Source organism: Lemur catta, chromosome 18, assembly GCF_020740605.2.
Source record: "Lemur catta isolate mLemCat1 chromosome 18, mLemCat1.pri, whole genome shotgun sequence".
Lineage (NCBI taxonomy): Eukaryota > Metazoa > Chordata > Mammalia > Primates > Lemuridae > Lemur > Lemur catta.
In genome coordinates, this window is record NC_059145.1 from 13,076,485 (window position 1) to 13,103,558 (window position 27,074).

At 43.0% G+C, this 27,074-nt stretch overlaps 1 protein-coding gene across 1 annotated transcript; it reads right to left on the reverse strand.

The window, feature by feature from the left end:
* Window positions 1–1,591: 1,591 nt before the first annotated feature.
* On the reverse strand, window positions 1,592–8,703 carry BHLHE40 (basic helix-loop-helix family member e40). The gene is made up of 6 exons (XM_045530969.1): window positions 8,554–8,703; window positions 6,892–7,225; window positions 6,655–6,724; window positions 6,282–6,389; window positions 5,262–5,385; window positions 1,592–3,934 (listed from the first exon to the last, which is right to left on the reverse strand). Exons 2-6 carry the CDS (start codon window positions 6,969–6,971, stop codon window positions 3,078–3,080), a joined length of 1,239 nt encoding a protein of 412 aa, XP_045386925.1. The 5' UTR covers window positions 6,972–7,225; window positions 8,554–8,703; the 3' UTR covers window positions 1,592–3,077.
* Window positions 8,704–27,074: the final 18,371 nt, after the last annotated feature.

Sequence of the window (27,074 nt, forward strand, 5' to 3'; positions counted from 1 at the left end):
TGTCCCCAGCGGGCAGAAGGCTGGGGTGCAAGCCCCTCCCCCGCACCTCCCTCTGAGCGCGCTTGGATCCTGCTGAAACTGGGCTAGAAGCAAGGTCAAGGGCAAACTGGAAGCAGAAAAGGAGGCAGAGGGACAGCTGCAACTTTGAGGGGTATTTGACAGGGGCAGGTTCCTGGAGGGGGATTCTGGGTTGACTGCTTGTGGAACCCTCAAATCTTTTTTTAGTTCGGGTTGCTACCACTTCCTTCTGTCCCCACAGCTACTCCTTGAGTCATTGCCTAGGAAAGAGAGAGGGGCCATGCACACAGAGTTTGGCCTTGATTTCAACCCCGGGCTCCATCACCAAGATAAATTTGACTTGTTTAAGCTTTTACCAAAAAAGTCTAGCTAGAAAGGTCTGGCAGCTCATGGAGGAATTCAGGGGTTTAGCAGGCAGATCTGGAGGCTCAGGCCTTAAGGAGCTGGGAAAAAGAGTGACTTACAGAATTTGCCATCTGCCTGCTATAGGATTTGTGAGAAGGGCTCAGAATCCTTATTTTATCTAGTCAAAAACAGGCGAAAAGAGGGAGGTGATAGACCACCAGCTAACACCACATGGTCTGGGCACAATTGTGCCTTTTAGATGGTGCATTCCACATGCACCTAGCACAAACAAGGGAAAATGCTCACTCTTGCCTGTCGGCCCAAGAGACAGGGAAGGTGACATTTGCAGCAAACAGTCCTAATGGCCAGGTGGTGCCTCTGCCAGGCTGAGAAATCCCTGGAGGCAGCTTCCCTGCTTGGGCTGTAGACAACCAGAGGGTTCTGGAAGCCTCATGCTTTGGGGGCTGCAGCGTGTGGAGACAGGCACTGGCCATCAGGAAACACCAGGACGCCTCTGGGAGAGCATCCGACAGGAATGCTGCCAGTCAAGGTGAAGGGGAGAGGCAAAAATACTCGACCGGGTCATTTCCCACTTCTTTTCCCATGGAATTTTTTTCTTTTTTAAATAAGAGCACTTGTCTGAGGAACACCAAATATTCATTCACGCACAAACACACCCGAGAGGAAGTTCAGGAAGGATGTAGAAAATAATTACGGAATGTTGCCTCCAGCAGCAATAAGACAGGATATGGCAAATCCATTAGACCTTGCTAGATCTGAAAAAGTTAGACTGCCTTGGCAAAGAGGCGCAAGCCCCAGCATCCATATCATTGCATAATAATCTATTACATCTCTTCTCAAAGTGCCTGCCCCTCCAGCAAGCTCCCCAGACACTCCAGCCCACGATTTCATACCTTAGTTTTCTGTCAAGTTCTAAGGCCCATGACTAAAGCAGACTGGGGGGAAAATGTACTTTTTGTTTAACTCTGGGGAAGGAGGTGTGAGATGAGTGCGAACCCCTGGCAAGGGTTAGTTTAAAAAAAAAAAAATTAAACCAATATTTACCTACCAAGTTGACTAAGCTTATTCTGACTGAATACAAAGCACATGAAAAGTTGAATGAAATCACACCAAGATTAACTATTAATAGTTGTTGCCTTCAGCCAAAAAAAGAGGATAGACAGTCACATCATACAATCGAGTTATTTTAAAAATTCAGGAGACCATCTTTCTCTTCCACAGGAAAAGGATTATTTTATTATTTTAAAACAACTACTTAACATTTACTCATAAAAATATTTACAATTTCACACCTTCAAGAAGGCTCCAAAATATAAACACTGTACCTCTCCCTAGAGAAAAAAAATTATTCTTCTCTTCAAAAACAGGAATACATTCATTTTTCTCACTTTGTAGATCAAGTAATTATACAAATAAACATCTGAAACATTTTCCTTTTTAATATATTTATATAATATATATTTATAACAGCTTTACAAATAAAGGCAATGACTTTATACCAACATAAAAACAGGGAAAGAAAAAGTTAAAACACAATCGGCAATCAAGCGTAGTGCATTTTGAAAAGCTGGTGCGAGGCTAGCTGGACAAGTCAGGAAAACAAGTACTCTGGACCAAAAATAAAACTTCTTTGAAGGAGACAGAATCCTTTTTTAGAATAAGGACACTCCATATGCCGTCGGGCAAGAGGAATTAGCCTACAGAAAGGATCTTGCAGTGCCATGCCGTGGTTAGGCCTTTGAGAAGCTAAGCTTGGTTAAAAGGAGTTTTATGATAGAATTTAAAGCCGAGTCTAGCTCTGCTTGAGGATAGCAGTTGGTTGCTCAGCTCTGTGCACTTTGGGCGTTCAGGGCGTCGGCCTCTCTCAGACCCTGGTTTGGTTCCCCGGGCAGCAAGTCCTAGTGGTGAGACCCAGAGACAGGTGCCAGCAGCCCGGGGAACTCCTCCCTCTCTCCCTGGCAGCTCAGCTTGTACAACGGGGCCATTTTCAGTTCCTTAGTAAGCTAATCACTACGAAAGCCTGAGTAGGGAACTACATTCTCTTTATTCCTCTGAGGCAGGGGTGGGGAGCAGACCTGCGGAAATCTCCCCAAACCACTACCGTGCTATGCCAGTGTCTGCTACCTCACCACGCTAGCAGAAAGCTCAGTCTGACTGCTCTCTCCCCGTCGTCTGGTGAGTCACATCGACAATAAAGGGAAAAGGGTGGGGTCCTAACAGCTGGCTGGGAGCTGTGCTCTGGAAAGCCCTCTTTTGAAAGCACCTTTTGCTCAAAGCCACAGACCCAGCTCCCAAACTGAAGAGTGACTCACAGACCAAGACTTTGAAGCTTTTGAAAATCTAGCTGGTTTGTATCAAAGGGGGCTATTCTCTGGGTGGGGAAAAGCCCAGAAGTCTGCTACAATCCGCCCCGCCTCCGAGTCTTCTGATGTCAAGCAGTCCTTCGTGACTTCCCTATGCCAAAAGGAGCTTTAATGTCCTATACCAACACGCAGGCACACACGTGCTTACAGCACACACACTCTCTCACACACGCACATACACACACCCTGAATCTTCTTTCCATGCCTCAGATTATGTCAGAATACACAATGGAACAATCTCGCTGCACTCACACGAACATTTTTTTTGCTGTTTTTTTTTTTTGGAAGTAGGGAGGAAGGAAAGCAAAGCAGCAGGATCCCCTACAGAGTTTAGTCTTTGGTTTCTAAGTTTAAAGGGGGGATCTGCTTCAGAGCCTGGAGCAAGACGGACGAGTCGACGGAAGGATGGGCCGGCAAGGGAGAAGGGAGTCTCTGGGGCATGAGCAAGGGAGCCGAGATCTTGTCCGGGTTCATGAAGCTGCTGAGGGCTGCGGCGGAGGCATTGAGGCCTGGGTATAGCACTGGCACGGAGGTGGGATACCAGCACTTCTCCAGCATGGGCAGGTAGGCAGTCGCTGACGGTGGGATGAGATAGAAGGGCAGGCAAAAGGGAGGCTGGTGTGGGTGTGGGCCCAGGAACGGGGAGCTGATCAGGTCACTGCTGGGGAAATGGCCTTCATCATCTGAGAGCTGCATTCGGCTCTTTTTTGTGGGTGGTTCTTCGGACTCTTGCTTAATGGCGCCGACCCTTTCTCCCACGGTGAACCTGCGTCCATGGTCGCTTTTGAAGTATGGCTGCTCACTGCGCAAGTCGCCCTTCTCGGATTCTCCGCCGTAGCCACTGTCTGTGTCCGTGTCGCTGCCGCTCTGCTCCCCGCTTGAGTGAGCGAAAGTCCGCTGGATGACTGGAACACAGTTTTTCCCAGGGCCTTCCGAGCCTTTGGCCAGGGAGCTGGGTTTCTCCTTGAAGTCCATCGCTTTGGGAACTGGGTCTGCCGGCTTCCTGGAGCCACCACCCTGCAGCAGCTCTGAGACCACGCGGTGGAGGTGGGTGACAAGCTGAGAAGACTTCAGGTCCCGAGTGTTCTCATGCTTGGCCAGGTACTGAAGCACCTCCCGGGCACATGTCTGGAAACCTGAGCAGAACATCTCTTGACCTGCTTCGACATTTCTCCCTGACAGCTCACCTGGGGAAACACAGAGGCAAAGGAGGGCATTTCAGCAAGCCCTGCGGTGCACCTGGATGACTAGACTCCAAAGGCCCGGGCTTTCCTTTTTGGTAAACAATCGCATTTGCAGATTTGCGTTCCTAACTACAAAAGTAATATGCTCAGAGAAAAATCACACTGAAAAGTATAAAGAATAAAATAAAAAGAATCCATAATCCTACCACAGACAAAATACGAGTTTTAATGGCTGCATAACGTCCATCATAGAAATGGACTATAATTAATAGAGATAGACTGTTCCCCCTCTTGCTGAATTTATACGTTATTCCTGAGTTTTTGTTGTGACACAGCAATGAACATTCTGATTTGTTTACAAACCTAAGAGTCAATTCATAGAACATCAATCTCACTGTGGTAAAATGAGCAGAGGTTAGACAGTCACAAAATGAAATAAAGAATAAAGGAAGAATTATCACCTAAAGTAAGCTTATTTTCAATGGCTTATAAAAGTTGTAGTCATGCTGTCATCTTTAATTAGGCTCTCTATTTCTAAGTCTTTTCCATGTATCTATCCATAATCCCTGAGAAATTAGATATGATCATCTTCCTATTTTTAATGAGGAAACTGGCAGAAGCACTTGCAGGGTTTTTGTGATTCTCATCACACCAGCCTTGGAGAAGAAAGCAGAGAAGAATGGAATGAGGGAGTGGGTAAAATAATTCTCCCCAGTCTGTACAATATTATTTGGAAGGGGGTGAGACTAGAAGATTAGAAGGTGACTCTGATTCTCTGGAAGTTAGTAGAAATGAATGACGAAACTTAAGTGGTTTCGCTAGATTGTGCAATTCACCAAGATACCTCTCGGCTATTCAGGGAACCACATGAAATGCAGGAAAAACTCCTGCTGCATCCTGCCAGGATCACACCACACACGGAGCAATAAGGAAGCAAAGAAACAGCAAAACACTGGGGCATACCCATGATCTATTCTCCAATGAAAGAGGGCTAAGAAGACCAACTGCAAAACACCCACGATGCAAATTATAGGTGCCCTGGCATTTTAAAAGGGAGTGGGGAAATCTCCCAGAACCCAGAGACTCTTAAGCCAAAATGCCACAGAAATATTTTATCATCTCACTAATGTGTATTCATGCCAGGTGGCACACAGCAGCATTCCAAATGAAAAGTCTGACCTTTTAAGAAAGATAAAACTGCATTTCCCCCCATGAACGTGCATAAGCAATTTGTTGCAGGAATGTTTCTTACATCAGATGTTAAGCTCACAAGCTCTCTCTGTATTTGTGCTCTAGCTCTTTAAGACGTGATACCCAAACCGACACTCACCAGCTTGTAAACCGCTCTGCAGGGCAATGATTTTCTGCTGTTGCTGATCAATTAGGTTTGTTAGTGCTTTCACATGCTTCAAGGTAAGTTCAAGAACCACTGCTTTTTCCAAGTGACCTAAAGTCTGGAATAAAAAGAGCCTTGGTCGGTGTTGAGGTCAGAGAAGTCCCACCTCTGTGACACTTATTACTAATGAGAAATGTCTCTCAAAGAAAAAAAAATGGAACAGCTTTTCCTGGTTGGTTAAATTTAGTTTTAAATATGTAGATCATGTTTTTAAAAAGATATATATTGTATATGATTAAACAATAAAAACGGGTGTCATCTATCTTTGGAGGCATTTTAGAAGCTTTGACAGATAAATTTCTCCAGCAGCGGCTGCTGACCTTAACTCAGGGGAATCCGGAGGTAACATTTCTCTGCAGCGGTGTCAACCCGGAGAGGGACTTCTGTTGCGTCTGGCAGCCAAGAGGCTTTCCCTAGCTTCTCTCCTGACACCCTTTCAGAACGTCCAGCTCATCTAGGCTTTTTTTCCTTCCTCCCCAAATACTAATTTTTCCCTTTCCCCAACCAAAGGCTGCCAAGTAGCTGCTAGCTACTGTCAAGAAAGGACAGGATGTAAAAATCACACAGCAAAGCAAGTCCCCTTATTTTAACAAAAAAGGGAGGAAAGAGGAGAAAGCGTCAATAAAATCTGCATGTTGCTTGGCTTGCTCCTGTAAGTCAGGAAAACTAGAGAACCCTGAAAATCACCAGAAGGGAAAATCTTAAACTCTTGAGAAGAAAGGCCAACTGGTGTTGGAGCCAACTTGGAGAGGTCCAAGAGGCTTTCACCTTATTTGCATGAGGCTGCCAGAAAACCCCGAGCCTGGGGAAGGGCACCCCAACACCGAGCCACCCGCCAGCTCTGATCCGCCCGTCTGGTCTGCAGTTCCCCGCGGGGCCTGCAGGCGGCGAGTGACCCCCGCCCGCCCTCTGGGCAGAAGAGCTGGGTTGGAGACGGGCCAGCTTCTCACTTACTGTAAGTTTGAGATGTTCGGGTAGGAGATCCTTCAGCTGGGCGATGCACTCGTTAATCCGGTCACGTCTCTTTTTCTCGATGAGCCGGTGCGGCAATTTGTAGGTCTCCTGCAAGACGCACCAGGAGGCGGTGGGCGCCTGGGGAAGGGGATGCGAAGCCCCCCTCTTCTTCCAGCCCCGCCGTACAAGAGTCGCGTGGGGAAGCAGAGTCGCACCCAGAACCACCTTCTGGCCTTTCTTTTCCAAGTCACTCAGTAGAGGCAGTGAGCCCACATATTGCATCCCACCCGCCAACCTCAAAGCGAGAAAACTTTTCTTGGAAACTCAGCGCGCGTGAGGGGCTGGGGCGCGGGGTCCCCAAGGGTGCGCTTACCTTGCTGTCCTCGCTCCGCTTTATTCCTCGCCTCGACTTGTACACCTGGTACATGTGGGCAAAATCCATCCTGCAGAGAGAGGGGCCAGGAAGGGTCGTGACTTTGCGTGCGCACCGGCTGCAGGCGCCCTAGTGGGCAAGAACCCCCGGATGCGTCCGGAGCAGCTCCAAGTTGAGAGCGGCGCAGAACACGGGGCCGAAGTTGAGGCTTGAAGGGGCCAGGAAGTACCAACTTACCCTGGTAGGTCTCCGTGCTCCAGTCCCGGCGCTTTGGGCAAGCATGCGGGAGGTGGCTGCGCGCTGGGGATCCGCTCCATGGCGCGACGAGCCGGGGCCACTGCGCGCTCCCGTCTGCACTAGCGGAGCGTCGGAGTGAGGACTGCCCTGGAGCGGGCTTCGGGGGTCTCTGCGCAGAGGTTCCTCTGAGTCTGCGCTCCCTGAAATCCCCCGGGCTGCTGGCAGCTGCGGCTTTGAGATGCAGCTTCAGTTCGGGGCGTGCATGGCCCGGTGTCCCCGCGGCCTCTGGCTCCGTCTCTGCGCACAGACTGGCGGTGTGTGCTCCCTGCGCCGTCTGCGCCGTGCGAGCCAAGTGAATGAGAAGTGGGGCGGGCGGGGAGGCGGGAGGGAGCGGGGGGGCGGTTAGGGCGGAGTGGGGGGGTTGGGGGGACAAGCCGAGGAGTAATGGAGAGGCTGCGGGCTGGGTTAAATGGGAGCGAGTGGGTGGGTTAGAGCTACGTGTTCTACCCTGTGACTCCAGGCACGTCTGGCCGCTGCCGGGGAGGGAAGGAGCGACCTGCCCGCCCTCCCCCGGCTTCATCACATGAGTCTCACGTGTTGGACAACGCTCCGGCGGCTGCTAGGGAGCCCCCACCCCCCAGCCTCGGCCCCCAGGTGTCTGCGGCTGCGGCCGCCTTTCCCCGAAGAGGGGGTGGCAGCGCGGCCTGCGTCCTGCCCAGCTGGGTGGGGGGCGCGGAAGCTGGAAGGGACCGGGGAGCGGGGGGAGGAGGAGAGTTTGTAACGTGGGCGAACCTGCCCCAGGGAAATGAAGTAAGTTCCCGTCTCCTGGGAGGGAACGGGGGAGGACGGATCCGCCCGCGTCTGACTCAAGCCGGGAGAGGAATATCCCCTTGCTCGCTCCAGCCCAGCCCTCTTCCTCCTCCCCCGCCCGGCCCGCTCGGAGGAACCGGCGCGCAGCGGAGGGAGTCGCCGGCCCCCCTGCCTTCCCCAGAGGCTGGGGTTTCTTTCCGTCCCGGCTTCCCTGCCCCCACCCCTCAACCTAGCGTCCAGGAATTGCCCGCCTTGGGGAGGGACCGAGGGGCGGGGCGGATGTCACCCCATGGGAAGCGGGCTGGCGGCCAAGCGCAGGGGCAGCCGAGGCCGCCGCCGAGCACGCCGCGCGCACCTGACCGCCGAGGGTGTGAGCCGAGGGCCCCTTGCTCCCCGGGCGCTCTGCTCCGGGGCACAGCCTGCGGGCGGGCACCCACTAGCGCACCCCCCTGGGTGCCCCAGTGTCACCCCAACCCCCGGCCAGTCAAGCACAGAAAGATACCGGGCGCAGTGCCCGGCGTTCCCTCCCTCCTCTGCCCCCTCCGGAGCAGAGGCGCCCGGGTCGCCTCCCCTCCGGCTGCAGCGTTACACAACCGCGGTGGCGGCGCCTGCCCTGCAGCAGCGCAGGGCGTGACGCTTCACGTGGCCAGGGCTCGCGTCGCTGCACCGCGGACTGGGAGCCCCTCAGCGCTGACCCCGGGACCGAGACCCCGGGGAGCGCAGTGCCAGCGGGGGCCGGCCATCTCCCTGCCTGCCGGGACCTTGGGCGGCGCTGTCTTGGGCGGTCTGCTGCACCCAGGACAGGAGGGAAGGGAGAGACAAGGGGGAAAAAAACCAAAAGCGCCCAATTACCGGGAAATCTTTGCGTTCGTTCAGTTAACACGTGTATGCTGAGCCCCCTGCTCTGTGCCAGGCGTTATGCCGTTGCTAGAGACACGGTGGTGAATCAAACGCTGATCCTGCCCTTGAACTTACAGCAACCTCCATGAAGGGAAGGCAGCCCTTGGGAGAATTATATCGAGGCCACTGGCTGACAGAGAAAAAAAGACGAGAACTTCTGTTTTTTGTTTTTAATACTAACCAACATGCCTGGGTAGAGAAAGGGGGAGAAGCTACCCCCTGCCCCGAGCCTGGGGCGGGAGGACCTCCTCCGGCGGCCCCAGATCTCTGCAATCCCACTTAGGCCGCCGGAGGCCCCCACCTACCTCCCCCGGAAAAGTCCGGTCTCTGTGACCTTCTAACTCAGCCTGGAGCCGGGAAAACAGCTGAAACTCCAATCCGGCGGGGTGAGCAGCGCTGATACAGTCAGAGGAGGGAGCCAGTGGAAATTCATGACTAAAATAAGGCCTGGCTGGGGATTTCACTGACCTCTGCGCTCCCCTGCCCTGCAAGTTCGGGGAGTTGCGAGATGACTGTAAGCCTTTCCCACCGCGCTTCGGGTCAGTCACCCCGCTGCTGAGTGACCTGGCTGGGGGAAGGATTGCAAAAAATGGGGCCACTGCCGGGACTGGGTGAAGATTAGCCTCGGGTGCAGTTTGGGGGACAGTCTTAATTGGTAGTGTCCTTGACGACCTAGAGAAGTGGGATTCACACGCTGACCAAACTGGGAGTGTATTTCCTTCTGGTCGCTTTGGAGAGCTCCCACTTCCTGTTTATATTTCAGAAGCGTCAAAGTCATTAGCAAGTGTGAGAAATGCCTCCTTTTCTAACTGCTAGCTGGCCCTGACCTCACTTTGGGGCTCAGAGATCCCTCCCTCCCGGGAATGTACTTTTTGCTGGCTTTTGTCATCAGCCATCTCTCTGGAGGGAATGACTCTGCACCGCATCTTCCTCCCCGGGGTGGGCGGCAGGACCAAAAGCAAAGGAGGGGGCTGGAGTCCGCTTTGGATACGTGCTTTCAATCTAGGGTGAGCTAGTTCACTGTGCGACTTTAATAAGGGTGAGTAGTTGTCATGACTGCGTCAAAACCACCGTGCCCCCAGGAAATAAGGACAGGGAGAGGAAAGTACATATGCCCCATTTGCTGTCACCCCCAACCTCATGGAAGGAGTGAACCCAAACATTTCAGCCTCATGGCTCATGGCAATATCATTCTTAAAATTCTCTTGAGTTTATCAAAACATTTTGCCCTTACCTGCTCTACGATTGTAAATACAATGTCTGCATCTCCTACTTTTTATTGTTCCAAATGTACTCTCAAGCTGCAAGAACTATCCCCATCCTTCCAAAGTTCCACTGTAACTGGATTCTATCTTTTTAATCTGCTGTTCTCTCAATAGCTTATAACTATTTTTAAAAAATTAGCTTAAACAAAATAATTTGCAGCATGTAGGCGACAGACTACTATTTTAGTCTGTCATCTTTTGTGGATAGTAAAACCTTTCATATGTTAATTTCTCAATAGTACCTTATAAGGCAGTTACTAATATTAGCTTAATTCATTTAAGACATTTATTGAAAACCACTACGCACCAGGCACTGAACTAGGCCCTATGGATACATAAATTATCCTCTTTGGAGAATTGACCCTCAGGAAAGCCTCAATTATACAGATTATACAGTCTGGTATTAGATATAGGACAAGACCCCAGGTTTGTTGGACTCCAAAGCTTGTGCTCTTAATCATCATACTTATGACTACCTGGTAGGGTTGTATAGGTTGTGCACTGCTCAACTGCAGGGAGAGCCATTCACATTGCGGTCTGTGCGAGAGCACCCTCTGGAGTTGTGCAGTGTAGCACTGAGCAGCTGCACTGGGTAATACTGCCATTTTGTAGCCATTCTCTCTGTTTTGTCTCTTCTAAGTGTGGAGAGAACATAATTTTGAACAAGGGCAAGGTAGGATCTTTCTTTTCTTTCCTGATGTGGCTCCGGATCTTGGTGGCCTAACACTGTGTGCTAAAATAAGTCTATGCTGTTACTCCCTACAGTGTCCTAGGCCCTTCCTGTTAAGAAGTTAGAGCCCAAAGCCCCACTGCACATATCCACAACTTACTTGCTCAGGTATCACTTTTTACCTGTTCATGGAGCCTCAAAAATTTCTATCACAGTTCACAATAAGAAATACATTTTACATCATGACTCAATACACACACATTTGCATGTACACACATCTTAAGTATATTTAAGCATAGGACAGCCAAGGCTTGGGTTGGGCTATAGCAATAAACCACCACTACCCTCTGTCCTGTACCCTTGAGTAAAAATTGCTCACTTAAAAAAAAAAAAAATTAAACCACTGAGGAAAAAGCCAGTACAATGCATTTTTGCAGTCAAAAATTTTACAAAACAATACTTCCCCTTCTTATATGCATTCTGACATTTTCTAGTCTAGTTTTTTTATTAATATTAAAAGAAAAATATTTAGGTCTTGACTTACTAAATTGATTTCACAACCCACCAGTAGATCCTGATCTGCAATTTGAAAACTTGCTTTGCTCTAAAGACAGTGTTGTAGTTTTGGCTTACCCCCACCAGAAAGGTATCAGTAGCATCTGCACACTCAAAGATATTTCAAATCACTTAGAAAAGTGTCAAATAAGACTGCTGATCCTGGTTGGATTCAATGGTATAGATGTCTCCAGCCAGGAAAACATCTGTGAATTCCTACTCTTTGTTTCCTATATATAATCACCTTTATCAGTCTCTGCTCTTTTAAAAAAATAACTACATTTAATTGTTTTATTGAAATATAAACAGATAATAAAATACACAGATCTTAGATGTTTGGTTCTTGATTTTTGGTAAATATGTTTATCTATGTAGCCCCGAACAAGATACAGGACATTTTTATCACCCCAGAAAGTTCCTTCATATCTTTTTCCAATCCACCCCCCACCTCACAATCACTTTCTGATTTCTATCACTACAGATTAATTTTGCCTGTTATTAGGATTCATATATTAATATATGAATGTGCTGTTTTTAGTAAAGTTTCTGTCGCTTAACATGCTTTTGAGATTCTGCCATATTGTTGCAGGTATCAGGAGTTCGTTCTTTTTTTCTTGCCGAGTGTATTTCATTGTATGCATATAACACGATTTCTTTGTGTAGGTCCCTGTTGATGGACATTCATGTTGCTTCCAGTTTGGGACTGTTATGAGTGAGGCTGCTATTGCTATTCCTGTGAAAGTCTTTTTGCGAATGTATGTTCTCATTCCTCTTGGATAAATATTAGGAGTGGAATTCTTGGGTCACAGGTTAAATATATGTTATGTTTATTATAAATTGCCAACAGATCTCCAAAGAGGTGTTACCGTTTTACAACACCACCAGCAATGCATGAGAACTACAGTAGCTCCACACCTTCACCAATAGTTAGGGTAGACAGATTTTTTTTTTTATTTTAGCCATTCCAGTTGTCATGGAATAATATTTTTCTATTGTGGTTTTAATTTACATTTCCCTGATGACTGATGAAGTTGAGCATCTTTTCTAGTGCTTACTGGCCATTGGCATATTTTCTTTTGTGAAGTATTTGTCCAAATCTCTTGCTTGATTTTTAAATTGGATTATTTATCTTTTTTATTGTTGTATATAGAAACACAATCCAATTATGTATATTGACCTTTTGTCCTGAAACCTTGCCATTATATCGTTGATTTGTAGAGATTCCTTATGTATTTTAACTATAAGTCCTTTGTCAAAAACATGATCTTATAGGCCAGGCGTGGTGGTTCACACCTGTAGTCCTAGCACTTTGGAAGGCCAAGGTGGGAGGATCTTTTGAGGTCAGAGGTTTGAGGTTGCAGTAAGCTATGATGACACCACTGCACTCTAGAAGGGTCAACAGAGTGAGACCCTGTGTCAAAAAAAACCCCCAACAAACCATGATTTTATTAATAATGTCTTTTAATAAGTAGAATTTTAAATTTTGATAAAGTACAATTTATTAAGTTTCTTTTATAGTTTGTGTGTTTTATCAAAAAATTTTGTATGACTACAGTCATAAAGATACTCTATTATGTTTTTTCCTAGAAGCTTTATAGATATGATTCTTATATTTAGATCTGTGAGTTATCTCAAAATAAATTTGTTGATGAAGTGCAAGAAGAGTTAAGATTCAGTTTTTTGTCCTAGCAGCCTTTAAAGAGACTTTTGCTTCCCAATTGGATTGACTTCACCACTTAGTTGAAAATCAGTGAGCCATATATGTGTGGTTCTATTTATATACTTTCTTATTGTGTTCCGTTGTTCTATTTCTCTAGGTTTCACCAATACCACACTTTCTTGATTACTGGAGCTTTATAGAAATCATGAAATTGCAAAGTGTGAATCCTCCAAATTTGTTCTTTTTAAAGATTGTTTTGGCTATTTTAGGTCCTTTACATTACTATATGAATTTTAGATTTAGCTTGTATCTTTCTTCAAACAATCTTGCTAGGATTTTATAGGAATTATATTGAATCTATAAATCAGTTAAGGAAAAATGGACATTTAAACAATATTTTGACTTCTTACCTATGAATATGGTATAGCTTTCCATTTGGTTAGGTTTTCTTCATTTCCTTCAGCAATATTTGTAGTTTTCCTTGGAGAGGTCTTACACATCTTTTGTTAGATTTATTCCTAGCTATTTGATATCATTTAGATGCTTCTGAAATTTTTTTAAAATTTGCCAGTTGCTTATTGAGTGTACATGAAAATGTAGTCTTGCTAAATTCATTTATTAGTTCAAGTAGTATTTTTGGTGGGGTTCTTTACATACACAAACATGTTGCCTGTGAGTAATGACAGCTTCACTTCTTTTCTGATCTTTAAGCTTTTTGTTTATTTTTTTCTTGCCTGAATAATTTGGGTAGGACCTATACTATCGAATAGACATGCTAGAGTGGATATCCTTGCTTTATTCTCAATCATAGGGATAAAATATTCAGAGTTTCATCAATAATATTCAGAGTCTTATCAATAAGTCTGATATGCATTTCCTTCAATCAGTTGAGGAAGTTTTCTTCTGTTGCTAGTTTGCTGAGAGAGTTTATCATGAAAGAATTTTGAATTTGTCAAATGTTTTTCTGCGTCCAATGAGACAATCATGTTTTTTCTCTTTTATTCTGTTAATAATGTGAATTACATTTTTTAATGTTAAACCAGCCTTCCATTCCTAAGATAAGCTCATCTTGATCATAAGGTATTATCCATATTTTTATGACTACATTTTATTTGCTAATATTCATTAAGGATTTTCATGTCTATGATTATGAAGGTATACATATGTAGTTTTTATTTTCTTGTAATATTAATAGTTGTCAGCTTTTAGTATCAGGGTGATGCTGACCTCACAAGACAAGTTGGGAAGGAGTAGTTCTTTTCTGAAGGAGTTTGTGTAGGATCAGTACTATTTCTTCCTTAAAGAGAGAAGCCACCGGGGCCTGAAGTTTTCTCTGGGGGGAGGTTTTTAGTATGAATATGTTTCCGTTAATAGATATGAAGCTATTTACATTTTTTATTTCTTCTTTTGTCAGTTTTGTTAATTGGTATTTTTCAAGAAATTTGTCTATTTCATTTAAATTTGTAGATATATTGGTACAAATTTTTATCCTTTTTAATGTTTATTTAGTCTGTAGTGATAAACTCTTTTTCACTCCTTTTAAAAATTTTTGTTAATTTATATTTTCTTTTCTTTCTTGATCATCTTATTAAGGGGACTATTAATTTTATTAATCTTTACAAAGATCAAATTTTTTTTTTTTTTGAGACAGAGTCTTGTTCTGTTGCCCAGGCTAGAGTACCGTGGTGTCAGCCTAGCTCACCGCAACCTCAAACTCCTGGGCTCCAGCAATCCTCCTGCCTCAGCCTCCCAAGTAGCTGGGGCTACAGGTGTGTGCCACCACACCCCACTTTTTTTCTATTTTCAGTAGAAACGGGGTCTTGCTCTTACTCAGGCTGGTCTCAAACTCCTGAGCTCAAGCAATCCTCTCGCCTTGGCCTCCCAGAGTGCTAGGACTACAGGCGTGGGCCAACATGCTCGGCCTCAAATTTTGATTTTGTTGATTTTCTTTATTGTTTGTTCACCTCATATTTCAACGATTTTCTGTTATTTTTTAAGGCCTTTCTGCTACTTATTTTGAATTTAATTTGCTCTACTTTTTCTAGTTTCTTGTGATGCAATGTTACATGATTTTAAACCTTTCTTCTTGTTACTTACGTTTAATAAAGTATTTAAAGCTAAAAATTTTCCATTAAGCACCACTTTCATAGCATCCCACAATGTTTGATATGTGTGTTTTCCATATCATTCAGGTCAAAATATATTCTGTTATTTTTGTGATTTTTCTTTGATTTATGGGTTATTTAAAAGAGTGTTGTTTAATTTCCAAGTATTTGTGAATTTCTAGGTAACTTTTTATTTTTCTTTTGAAATAATCATAAAGTCACAGGAAATTGTGAAAATAATACAGAGAAGTTCCATGTATCCTTCACTCAGTTTTCCCCAATGGGGAACATCTTACATGACTATAATACAAAATGTCAAAACAAGGAAATTAACATTGGTGAAATCTGCAGACATTATTCATATATCTCCAGTTTTACATGCATTCGCTTGTATGTGTGTCTGCAGTTTTATCACATATGTAGATTAGTGTAACCACCACCACAATCAAGATGCAAAATGGTTCTATCACAGCAATATTTCCTCATGCTACCCCCTTTATAGTCACACCCATTCCTTCGGCTCACCCATCCCTAAGCTCTGGCAACTGCTAATCTATTTTCCATCTCTGTAATTTTATCATTTTGAGAATGTTATATAAATAGAATCATACACTATAAAAACCTTTTGAGACTGACTTTTTTTCTCTCAGCATAATTCTCTTGGGACTCATCTAAGTGGTTCTGTGTATCAACAGAAAGTTTCTTTTTTTAATCACTGAGTAGTATTCAAGATATGAGTGTACTACAATTTGTTTAATAATTTACCCACTGAAGGATGTTTGAGTTGTTCCAATTTTTGGCTACTGGAAACAAACCTGCTATGAACATCTGTGTACACATTTTTGTATGGACATAAGTTTTCTTCTCTCTGAAATAAATGCTCAGGAGTTCAATTACTGAGTCACTTGGTAATGTATGTTTATTTTTTTAAGACACTGACAATTTGCCAGAGTAGCTGTACCACTTCATATTCCCAATTTCAATCTATGAGAGATCTAGTTTCTCCACATACCTATCAGCATTTAGTATTGCCATTATTAATTTTAGTTGTTTAAATAGAGTGTAGTGCCAGGTATCTTTTTATTATTGATTTCTTATGTATTACTATTGGGTCAGAAGACACACTTTATTAGATCTTAATTCTTTGACATTTATTAAAATTTCTTTCATTGTTAGAATGAACATTCCATGAGGGTTTAAAAGTAATGTGCATTCTACAGTTCTTGGGTATAATATTTTATAAAATCAATTGGGTCAAGTTGGTTTTCAGTGTTACTCAAATATATCTCTGCTGATTTTTTTGGCAATTTGTCCTATTACTGAGACAGGAGTGTTGAAATCTCTTCAACTATGATTGTAATTTGTCCATTTCTGTCAATTTTTGCTTTATGCATTTTTTAAAAATGGGGTCTCACCATATCGCACAGGCTGGAGTGCATGATTAAAGCTCACTCCAACCTCCAACTCCCGGGCTCAAGTGATCCTCCTGCCTCCTAAGTAGCTAGGACTACAGGCATATGCCAGGCATGTATCACCATACCCAGCTAATTTTTGTTGCTCAAGCTGGTCTCGAACTCCTGGTCTCACATAATCCTCCTGCCTCAGACACCGAAAGTGCTGGGAAAGTGCAGCCACACCCAACTGCTTTATGCATTTTGGAACTCTATTCTTAGTTGCATATATATTTAGGACTGATAGATCTTGATGATTTTTTCCTTTCATTATTAATACTTTTCCTTGTTATCTCCAGTAATCTATTGATTCTGGTCTACTTTGATATTATTAATAATATAACCATGCCTTTCTTATACTTAATATTTATGAGGTATATATTTTTTACCCTTGTACTTTCCAACTGTCATTATAATTGAATTTTGTATTTGTCAATAGCCTATTGTTGGATCCTGCTTTTGTAACAATCTGACAATAATATATGCCTTTTAATTGAAGTGTTTAATATGTTTATATTTGATATAATTACCAATACGGGTTTAAATATGTGTTTAATTCTCCCATATTGGTATCTGTTTTCTACTTATCCCATTTATTCTTTGTTTCTTCTTCTACTTTCCTATTTCATTTTGGGTGTATTGCATTTTTTAATCAGTCCATTTATCTCTTGTTTTCAGCTACATTTCTTTGTTATGTAATTTTAGTGGCTGTTCTAGAGCAGTGGTTCTTAAACTTTACATATATTAGAAACACCAGGTGCTCTTACTAAGACACAGATTTCTTGGCCATATCCCTAGAGCTTTTTATTTGGGAGGTCTATGATATTGCTCAAAAATGTGCATTTCTAATAACTTCTCAGATATACGGTATTGGTGATGTATGTCTGGGGACCATACTTTGAGAACCATTGCTCTAGAAATTATGCTGTGCATCTTTAAATTATCACAGTCTACTTTCAAATAATAAAAAAAATTATTATACAACCTCACACTAGATTGTGTAAGAACTTGACAATAGTACAATTCTATTTCTCCCCCTACCCCCCACTCTTTGTGTTCTTGTTACCTGACATTTTATTTTTTACTTTTATATATATTATAAACCGGATAATATATTGGGAATTTTGCTTTAAACAGTCGGTGATCTTTTAGAATATTATACAGACACACACACACATAGATAAACAAAGATAGAGATATAGATATATTACTTTGTAAAAGATCTTTAACATTTACCCTTTTTTAAAAAATTCTTTCTAGAACTCATATCTTCTTCCTACAGATCTGGGTTTCCTTCTGGTATCCTTTCTGTTTGGTCTGAAAAACTTATGTTAGCTTTTCTTGTAGTGTGGGTCTGCTGGAAATGAATTCTCCCAACTTTTATTTATCTCAAAATAACTTTATTTCATCTTCATTTTTGTAGTTTCACTGGGTATGGAATTCTAGTTTGACATTGTTTTTCTTTTAGCCCTTTAAAGATATTCTATTGTCTTCTGGCTGCCATTAATTCTAGTGAAAAGTCATGTGTTACTTGTATCATTATTCCCTTATATTTATATCTTTTTCCCCCTTTGATTGTTTTTCACATTTACCACTTACTACTGCTTTTCAGAAGTTTGACTGTGATTTGTTTAGGTGCTGATTTCTCTGTATTTATTCTGCTTTGTGAGTGTATTGAGTTTCTTGGTTCTATGAGTTGATGTCTTTCATCAATTTTCGTAAGTCTTGGCCAATAAAGTTTTAATGATTTCTTCTGCCATGTTGTCTCTCTTATTTTTGAGATTCCATTTACACATACGTTGGGTTGTTTGAAATTAGCCCAAATACTGTCAGATGTTCAGTTTCCTCTGCTTTTGAGTCTGCTACTAAGGTGCTACTAATGAATTTATTTTTGATATTGTGTTTTTCATTTATAGCATTTCCATATGGTCCTTTTTTTATAGTTCCCACCACTTTGTTGAAATTTCCAATCTCTTTATGAATATCATCCTCCTTTCCATAAGGTCCTTTAACATTTTTATATTATAGCTATTTTTTATTTTAATATCTCAGTCTGATAATTTCAACTTTTAAGGTAGCTCTGGATCCAATTCTATTGATTCTTTTCTATCTTAACCAACAGGCACATTTTCTTGCATTTCCACAGGTCTTGGATTTTTTAAAATTGTATACTGAATATTTTGTATGAAAGAAAAGTAGAATAAATACAAAGCAAATAATATTTACCTCTACAAAAAGAGCAAGCCCCTTCTTCTGTGAGGGCTGAGTCATTCTGAGCTGTAATTGATCTGGGTCTGAACATATTTGTAGTTTTACTTTGATTCAGTTCACTACTGCTTTCTCATTTTTTTTTTTTTTTTGGTGAGGCAGGGTCTCACTGTGTTGCCCAGGCTGGAGTGCCCTGGTGCCCATGTAGCTCTCTGCAACCTCAATCTGCCAGGCCCAAGCAATGCCCCTGTCTCAGCCTCCTGAGTAGCCTGGACTAGGGGCACGTGCCACCATGCCCAGCTAACACTACCACTTTCAAATATTTTAAGGGTGGGATTAGAAATTTGCCTTGAGCAGAGCTGGGTATCTGAGCACTGGTGAGATTCTTGAGATCTGACTGTGTTTCAGAAGTCAGTTCACAGGTTTCAGAACTGTGGGAGATCTCATCCTGCATTACAGCCCAGCCAATAGCTTTTTGATTTCGCTTTGCCATTTGTCCCCTCCTTTCAGCACCTCTGGAGAGAGCTCTTCCAGCCCTTCTGCTCCTCTCTGGCCTTAGCAACTTTCTAGACTCTGTGAACCCCCAAAATGCCTCAGGGCGTTTCCCTTAGCCTTTCTTGCCTGCCCTCCACTTTGATGAACTATTTCCAGCACTGTGCGAGGACTCCGGGGAAAGAGGAGGCCGGCGCAGGCTCGCTGTGTGGGTGGGCTCCTAGGCCCACTGGCAGCCACTGCGACCTTGCTATAATTTCAGCCGAGTTCCCCTCATCCCAGCTGCTTACAAACCCTTCTTCCCTTACCAGAGGTGAAAATGACCATGGGTCTCTCCTCCCCCACACAGAGCTTGCCACTTTCTTGAGTTTGGTTCCTTTAGGTTTCTTTGTGCCCTCAGTTCTCTGATGGGTTTAAAACATAAATTATTTTGAGCTTAGCTGCCTTGTTTTGGTTGTTAGGGTCAGAACAAGTCTCTCGTAACCCATGCATCTGACCTGCAAGTAGAAATCCTCCAGCTAACTGCCTCTTACTGGAGATGAAAAGGTATGTAGGAAGCAGAAGGAAAGAGCCAATCATATAGGAATGGAAAATTTAAAGGCTGAAGCCAAGCCAGGGATCCAAAAAAAAAAAAAACAAGCTCGTGCTGAAGACCTGTTTCCGGGGCTACAGAAGGAGAACTAGTTCCTTATTCTTCTGCCTAGGGAAAAAGTTCCTGGACCTCGGGCAGAGAGTGCTTCGTGCACGCGCACATAGACATCCCTCCGCCTCCCACGGTAAAGTCCACCAAGAAGCCAAAAAAAAAAAAAAAAATATATATATATATATAGATATAGGCATATATCTATATATATATATATAGAATGGTAAAGGTTTGTATTTTAGTCTATCAAACAGGTGCTGAGGTGCTAATCACACACACGCCCACATACAGACACACACACACACACACACACACACATACAGACACACACACACACACACACACACACGCATAAAGACTAAGGCAAAGAAGAGATGCTCTGGGCACCTAGCAAGTGACATTTATTTTCAGAGATTGCATAGAATGGATAGTGGGCTAAAGTGTGTTATTTTCTTCCTTGGATAATGTCCCACTCCCTAATCTGTCTCTTACAGCAGTGATTCTGACAGTTTACATATATATCACCTGGGCATCTTGTTAAAATTCACATTCTCTCTTAGTGGGTCTGGGGTTGGGCTTGAGAGTCTGCATTTCTAACAACAGTTAGATGATGCTTATGATCTATGACTAGTGAGGTCCTACACTATGCTCACCTTCATTTTTAGGTGGGTCATAGCAATGGAACGTAATCATTTGTGCTAAGATGAATTTACAGTATGAAGGAAACAGAGAAAAGATTTTAACTGAATTAGCTAAATAAAACCAATAATACAAAACAGCCAAGAAGCAGCTAGAATGTGGCTTACAGTCACACAAAGTGCAGAGACAAGTGATATTTTAGTGTTGAGGAAATCTAGTGAAAGGTAGGCCTCTAGTTCATCAAACTGGCTTTCTTGGACGTGGCTTAAGTTTTTCTTGAAGTGGGCATCTGCTGTTCTGGGAGCAGGGGCTGGGGCAGTTCATCGCCATACAGTACCAGGCCTTGGAGGGCTCTGCTCCCAGGCCTGCCTGAGGTCATCGAGTGCCAGCGCTGTAGGGAAGGAAGGGTGGGAACAGACAATGGAGAGCGGTTGGGTAGCCTTAGGGAGCTGCCAAGAGTTTGGCTATCTAAAAGAGTGTTTGCAGCACAGACAATGGCAGAAAATATTCGTGGAGTGGTTATGAATTAGCACTTGAATCCCACCACCCTTTTTTCCTTCTAATAGCCAAGTTTGTTTGTTTTGCCAGAAGAGACTTAGCAATTGGAATTTTACAGTGGTGATATTAGCTATTGGTCCTACATTCATTACAGAACTAATTAATGTATCCATAGACGAGAAAATAAATTTCCCATCATTTTCTGGGCTTAGCAAGGCGGTGCTAATTGCAAACAGAGATGGTTAGGGTTCAGGCCACCTTGTTAGGAAGAAAGGATGGAGAAATTTGGGAAATGATTATAAACCGGCAGAAGATCAAGATACAATTTGCTAAAACTTTACCACTCAAAGAAACACAGAGGGAGGTAGTCTGAAACTTTGGTGACATCTAATTAAAGAAAGTTTAAGGGATTGCATTCATTTATTTAATCAAAAATATTTACTGAGCATTCTCTATCTACCAAACACATATTATGCAAACAAAATTTTTCACGATTGTACCACTATTGACCTTGCAATTTTATTACTTTGAAGCATATGAGTAACTTAAACTAGGCTAACAGATTAATGCATGCTATTCCCTTAGGGCAACTGTTTTATGAGTAGATAAGACTTATTCAAAATTATCATGTTCCTTGTATACAAAAATGGGCATTTTAACTGGAAAATAATTTATTCTCGTAAGTACTTCAACCAAGTTTATTCAGTCATTATAGCACTATTAGTTTTCTTAGCGGTGCCCCTTTCTTACTTAAAGCCTCAGTTTGCTTAGCTGTAGAATGGGGTATCTACCTCCTAGGATCATTGTGAGGATCAAATTAAATTATTTAAAATACTTATCACAGTGCCTGGCATAGAGTAATGACTTAATTATGGTTTGTTAATACTGTTTACTTTTATTAGTAGAATGCCATTGTTTGCTTAGTATATGGTCACATAGATGTAATTTGGACGTTAGTAGCATAATTAGAATCTTCTCTAAAATGTACTGAAGGTGAACTCAGGTTCTAAGACTGGATGTTACATATACAGATTGTCGATTGCCTTTGGAACCTGCAGCAAGGAAACAATTTAGGAGTTTTGAATTTTTTGCCCAGAAAAAGATAAAATTGACCTTCCCCAACATGGTAAAGTAGCCCAGAATAACCTAATATCTTTTTTTCCCAATAAATAAAGAAAATTTAAGTTACAGATTTTAGTTACGTAAAAAGATAATAGATGACTCTGAGGAATATGAAATCATGTTCATAAGAATTGTGACCAGCATGAAAACAAAATGACTACACCCATTTTTAAAGCATCATCTCTTAGAATCTAAGAAAATTCATGGACATTTTTAGAATTAACTTGTATAAATTTATTACACAAAGGATCATACAGTTCCATGGAGGTGTTCAGAACTTTGTGGCTTAGTCTACATGGTGCTAAAACTTTTGAACAATTCAAACAATTGGCCAGTACTTAAAAAAAAAAAGCTATTTCACAGACGAGCTGGTTGGTCAAGATATCGGATCTGGTGGCCAGCTGTGCACAGGACTTTGCCTAGATGTCCCTGTCAATATAGTTTAGCAATAATAGGGATTTGTGACAAGAGTAGCAAGAAAAATGGATAAATTGTGTTTCATAAAGCTACGCGTCACAATGGTCTAACAAAGTGTGAAATGCTGGCTAACAGTTTAAAAATCACCTAGGACCACTCAGATGACAAAGTCTTGATTCCCTACGCAGGATTATATATTCATTCATTCAACAAAGATTTATTAAGTGCTGTGTTAGCTAGCTCTGGCTGCCATAAGAAAATACCGTGACTGGATGGCTTAAACAACAGAAATTTATTTTCTCATAATTCCGGTGGCTGGAAGCTTGAGACCAGGGTGCCAGCGTGCTCCGGTTCTGGTGCGGTCTTTCTTCCTGGCGTGCAGACGGCTGCCGTCCCCTTGTGTCCTCACACAGCAGAGATGAGTTCTCAGGTCTCTTCTTCTTCTTATATTCGCACTCATCCCATCATGAGAGCCTCACCCTCATGACTTCATATAAACCTAATCACCTCCCAAACATCCCGTCTCCAAACACCATCACACCGTGGGGTAGGGCTTCAACACTAGAATTTGTGGGGGACACAATTGAATCCATAAATGCCCTCCTATGCTCGGCATTGTGCTTGGTACTGGAAAGGCAAATATGATGTCTAACCTCCCAGAGGCAGGAGAGACACACAATGAGTAAACAAATAAACAAAATTGATTAATTTCTTTTGTTTTTAATATGAAGGGAGGGTGGGCAGTGAGGAGGGGAATTCCATTTCCTTTTTTTTTTTTTTTTGAGACGGAGTCTCACTCTGTTGTTGCCCTGGGTAGAGTTCAGTGGCATCATCATAGCTCACTGCAGCCTCAAACTCCTGGACTCAAGCGATTCTCCTGCCTCAGTTTCCGGAGTAGCTGGGATTACAGGTGCACTCGCTACCACACCAGGCTAATTTTTCTATTTTTAGCAGTGATGGGTGTCTTGCTCGTTGCTCAGGCTGGTCTCGAACTCCTGAGCTCAACCAATCCTCCCACCTCGGCCTCCCAGAGTGCTAGGATTACAGGTGTGAGCCACCGCGCCTGGCCCAAATCAATTAATTTCTGAACATGATGACCTCAGTGAAGGAAACGAACAGGTACAGAGATAGAAAATAATGGGGTGAGGGGTGAGGAGGCCACAAGGCCCTTCTGATAATGGAATATTTAGGCTGAGACCCAAGGAATGAGAAGGAGCCAGGCACTAAAGCCAGGAGAAGGTCATTCCAGGTAGAAGGGACAGAAAGGGCTAAGGCCTTGAGGTGGGAAGGGGCTTGTCATGTTCTTGGACCAGATACAAGACCAGTGTGACCTAAGGGTGGTGAATATAGAGGGAGTGACACCAGATGAGATTGTGGTGGTAGCCAAGGGCTGGATTATTGGCAGTTTTATTAATAGTCCGTAATACCTGGTTTTTGGTACATTAGCACGTGTTGTCAGTTAACTCCAATTGCCTTCGTAGTGTAGAATGTGTGTTGATTATTCCACTTCCTCAATTCACTTCACCTATAGGAATACCCTTTGAAACCCAGACACCTAACCACCTGTGGTAATTTAGGAAGGCTGGAGATGGGGCAGATACCATGAAGTTAAGCCAAGTTAATTCATTACCTGGGCCAGGTTTTCATTATCATACTATTAATGAAATCTTAGAACATCTGACACCACTTTGAAATCAGCTGGGGATGGCCAGCCATGCACAACAGTGTGACCAATTAAAAACTGACTCTCTTGGACTAGAGACCTGATCCTCAAGGGTTAAGATGCAGTGTCACTCCTAGAACTGAGGCAGCAAAGTAACCCACATGGTGATGAAAACCCACCCCGTTTGCCTCCTTCTACAACCAAGCCAACCCAAACCCAACAGGCATTTTCCTCCTCTTCATTTAAGAGCTTTTGTCCTGGCAGAAGAACTGGAGGAGGCCTTTATCTACAACCTTCATGGTATACCAACAACATCCTGGAAAAGTAGAAAATATTTGCTTCATGGAGCTCTTGGTAAGTTCAGTGCTTTTCCCCATCATCGAGTGTTTAGGAGTAGAATCTAGGGCTCTTCTCACCCCAAAAGTTGTTCTGAGTCCTCTTCTCTGCTTCTCTGAGTTGCAGTGAAAGTGTTTCTGAAAAACATGCAAAGATAAAATGTAGAAGCAGCAAGTAAAATTAGTAGCTTTGGACCTTCAGTGTCTGCAGTTTGGAGGGTCAGGTTTAGTGACTTTGAAGGACGTGGTACATTGCATGGATCCTCACAGATTCAACCACTTGATTATAGAAATTGCATGTGTTACAAACATCTGAAGTGCTAGTTGAAATGTTTTGTCATGAAGGGAAAATAGGTATTGTTACTGAAAAGGCTCTGATCTGATGAAATGCAATACCAAAAAGAGAAGGAATATTTGCAAATTTATGAAGGGCAAGACAGATTGATAATTTCATGGAACAGTGCAGGCGTAAGTCTCCCTTTATACCAATGAGTCAGACGAGGTCCTTTCAGCTTTCGAGATCTGGGGTGTTAAATTTGTGATGCCAATTCTCAGGGAACAAACTAATTGCCTAGGGAGTATATGGATATTTAGTAAATATGGGGAACCATTTTAATTCTGGAAATATGCCCTTGCAGCTTTTTAATTCTTTTGTGGACTGGATTATAATGTAGAACTAGAGTATTTTAGTATCAGTTGCTTGTGATAGAGTCTAATTAGATGAATGACCAAACAAATGAAGCTTTATTATCCAATATTTCCACATGCCATCTGAGTGGGAATGGTCATCATGCCAATGTAGTGTTTAAACGCCATATATTTTACTATGTTTATTTAGATTGCCTTTACCCTGAAGTATTTTCACTTAAAAGGGCGTGGGGGGAGAGTTGCTAAGAGGTAAAGAGACACTAAACTCATGAGTATACCAAGTGCCCCTGAGCATTCAGCATTATAAACGCTTCAAGATGATTGTTTTTATGGATTTAAAAGAAACCAGAAAAGAGAAAATGGACGAGGGGAAAAAAAAATGGGTGAGTTTGCAGAGTGTACACACTTTCTTGAACAAACACTTTTTTCTCAGGCCTTTTGCCCCACCCAGCTTTAGTCATTAGCTCTGAGATCAAATAGGACTTTCTGTTGGGAGGGACATTAATGAGGAGACTGTACAAGTGGAAAAATCCAAAGATCTAAGCAGAACATCCGGCTCGGAGGAGACACTCTAAAGAGAAGTCAGTTCTTGCCGTGGTGCAAAGGAACAAAAGAAAAAAGGGAAAAAAAGAGAGGTGGGGGAGGTCAGGGGCCTCTCTCTGATTCCCATCTGTTAATGCTGGGATTCTTTCCCTGGCTCCTCTTCCACCCATTCATTCATTAAACTTATTAAGTGCCATACATTGTCCTGGTCATTAGGGATTCCTTTATTGACTTTCGCTTAGTCTCTGTTGTTTTCAAGAATGAAGGAAATTGAGCAACTAGCAACTTTTTCTGGTGTGTGGAACAAATGAGTTCTATTTGGACTTCCTTTCTCTGAACCAGTTTGAAAAGGCAGCCTGGCACCGCTCAGAACACCAGCTGGGGTTCCTGCACCCCTGGCCAGACCTCCATAGAAGGCTCTGCCTCAGGGGCAGGGGCAGGAACGGAGTCCACAACTCTAAAGTTGAGCCAGAATCACTACAAAACGGGAAAAAGACGATTCAGAAATGTGTGTTGTTGTCTTCAAAATGATTACCCCTCGCTAAATACTGCAAATGAGGAGTGGCCACAGAACATGTGCCCAGTTGGGTTTATGGAATATTTGTTTTGGGGATGGTGTTAGGTATTCTTTCTGCTCTGGGCCTGGGATGAGGCAAGATTCGTTTGCAAGGGTACAGCATGTAAGAAGGCCCCCATCTCAGGGTTGTTTGAGTGCTTTCGTGCAAGTGGTGCTTTCTTAACATTTATGTCCTAGGTGCCTCACCTTATTCTAGTCCTGGCCCCGCCATCAATTCTTTCCTCTACTCCCTCCACTCCTGTCCCAAAGTGTCCACTGTCAAATAAATTTGGAAAATATCGCTCACCATATACAGTATATCCTTCGAAGTCCCTGCATCTTCTGGTTTCTACGTAGTGCACACCAGTCTACTACAGGCTCTGAGAATTCCTGCAGTAGGAAATCCTGTAATCCTCTCTAACCCCGCATTTCCCAGCTGTACTGAACTGTGGAAATTCCTTTTTCTTTTTAAAGAAATACTTATTAACAGCTCATGGGACATGAGAGGATGTTGGTTAAGAAATACCTCGAATGGTTGTGTACGGAATATACTCATTATTTTGAAAAGTTTTCTTTGCTGAATAATAGCTATTTTCTGTTCTCGGTTTAGATTCGTTTGCAAGTTGCACTAAGCCCTCCAGCATTCGAATAAGGGAAGGATTAGAACGGTTATTCACACCCTCCAAATTCCAGTTTATCAGTTCATTGATTCAGTCAGCATTGATTTAGCATTTACTATGTGCTAGGAGTACAAAGGTGAGTAAAATGGAATTCCTTACCCCTAAGGGGCTAAGGAGCAACACAGACTTGCACAATTATTAATGTCAGTCCAAACACAATTTGATAATTGTTGTAAAAGAGCAACACAGAGAAAACAGCTCAGAAAAATATATTTTGATTATCTTACCTCCAAATCATATTAGCTGCTCATTAGGGAGAAGAGTTGTTTGTGATATTTTTCAGTCTTTCCTATAACACCTAGTAGGGACTATGCACATAATAG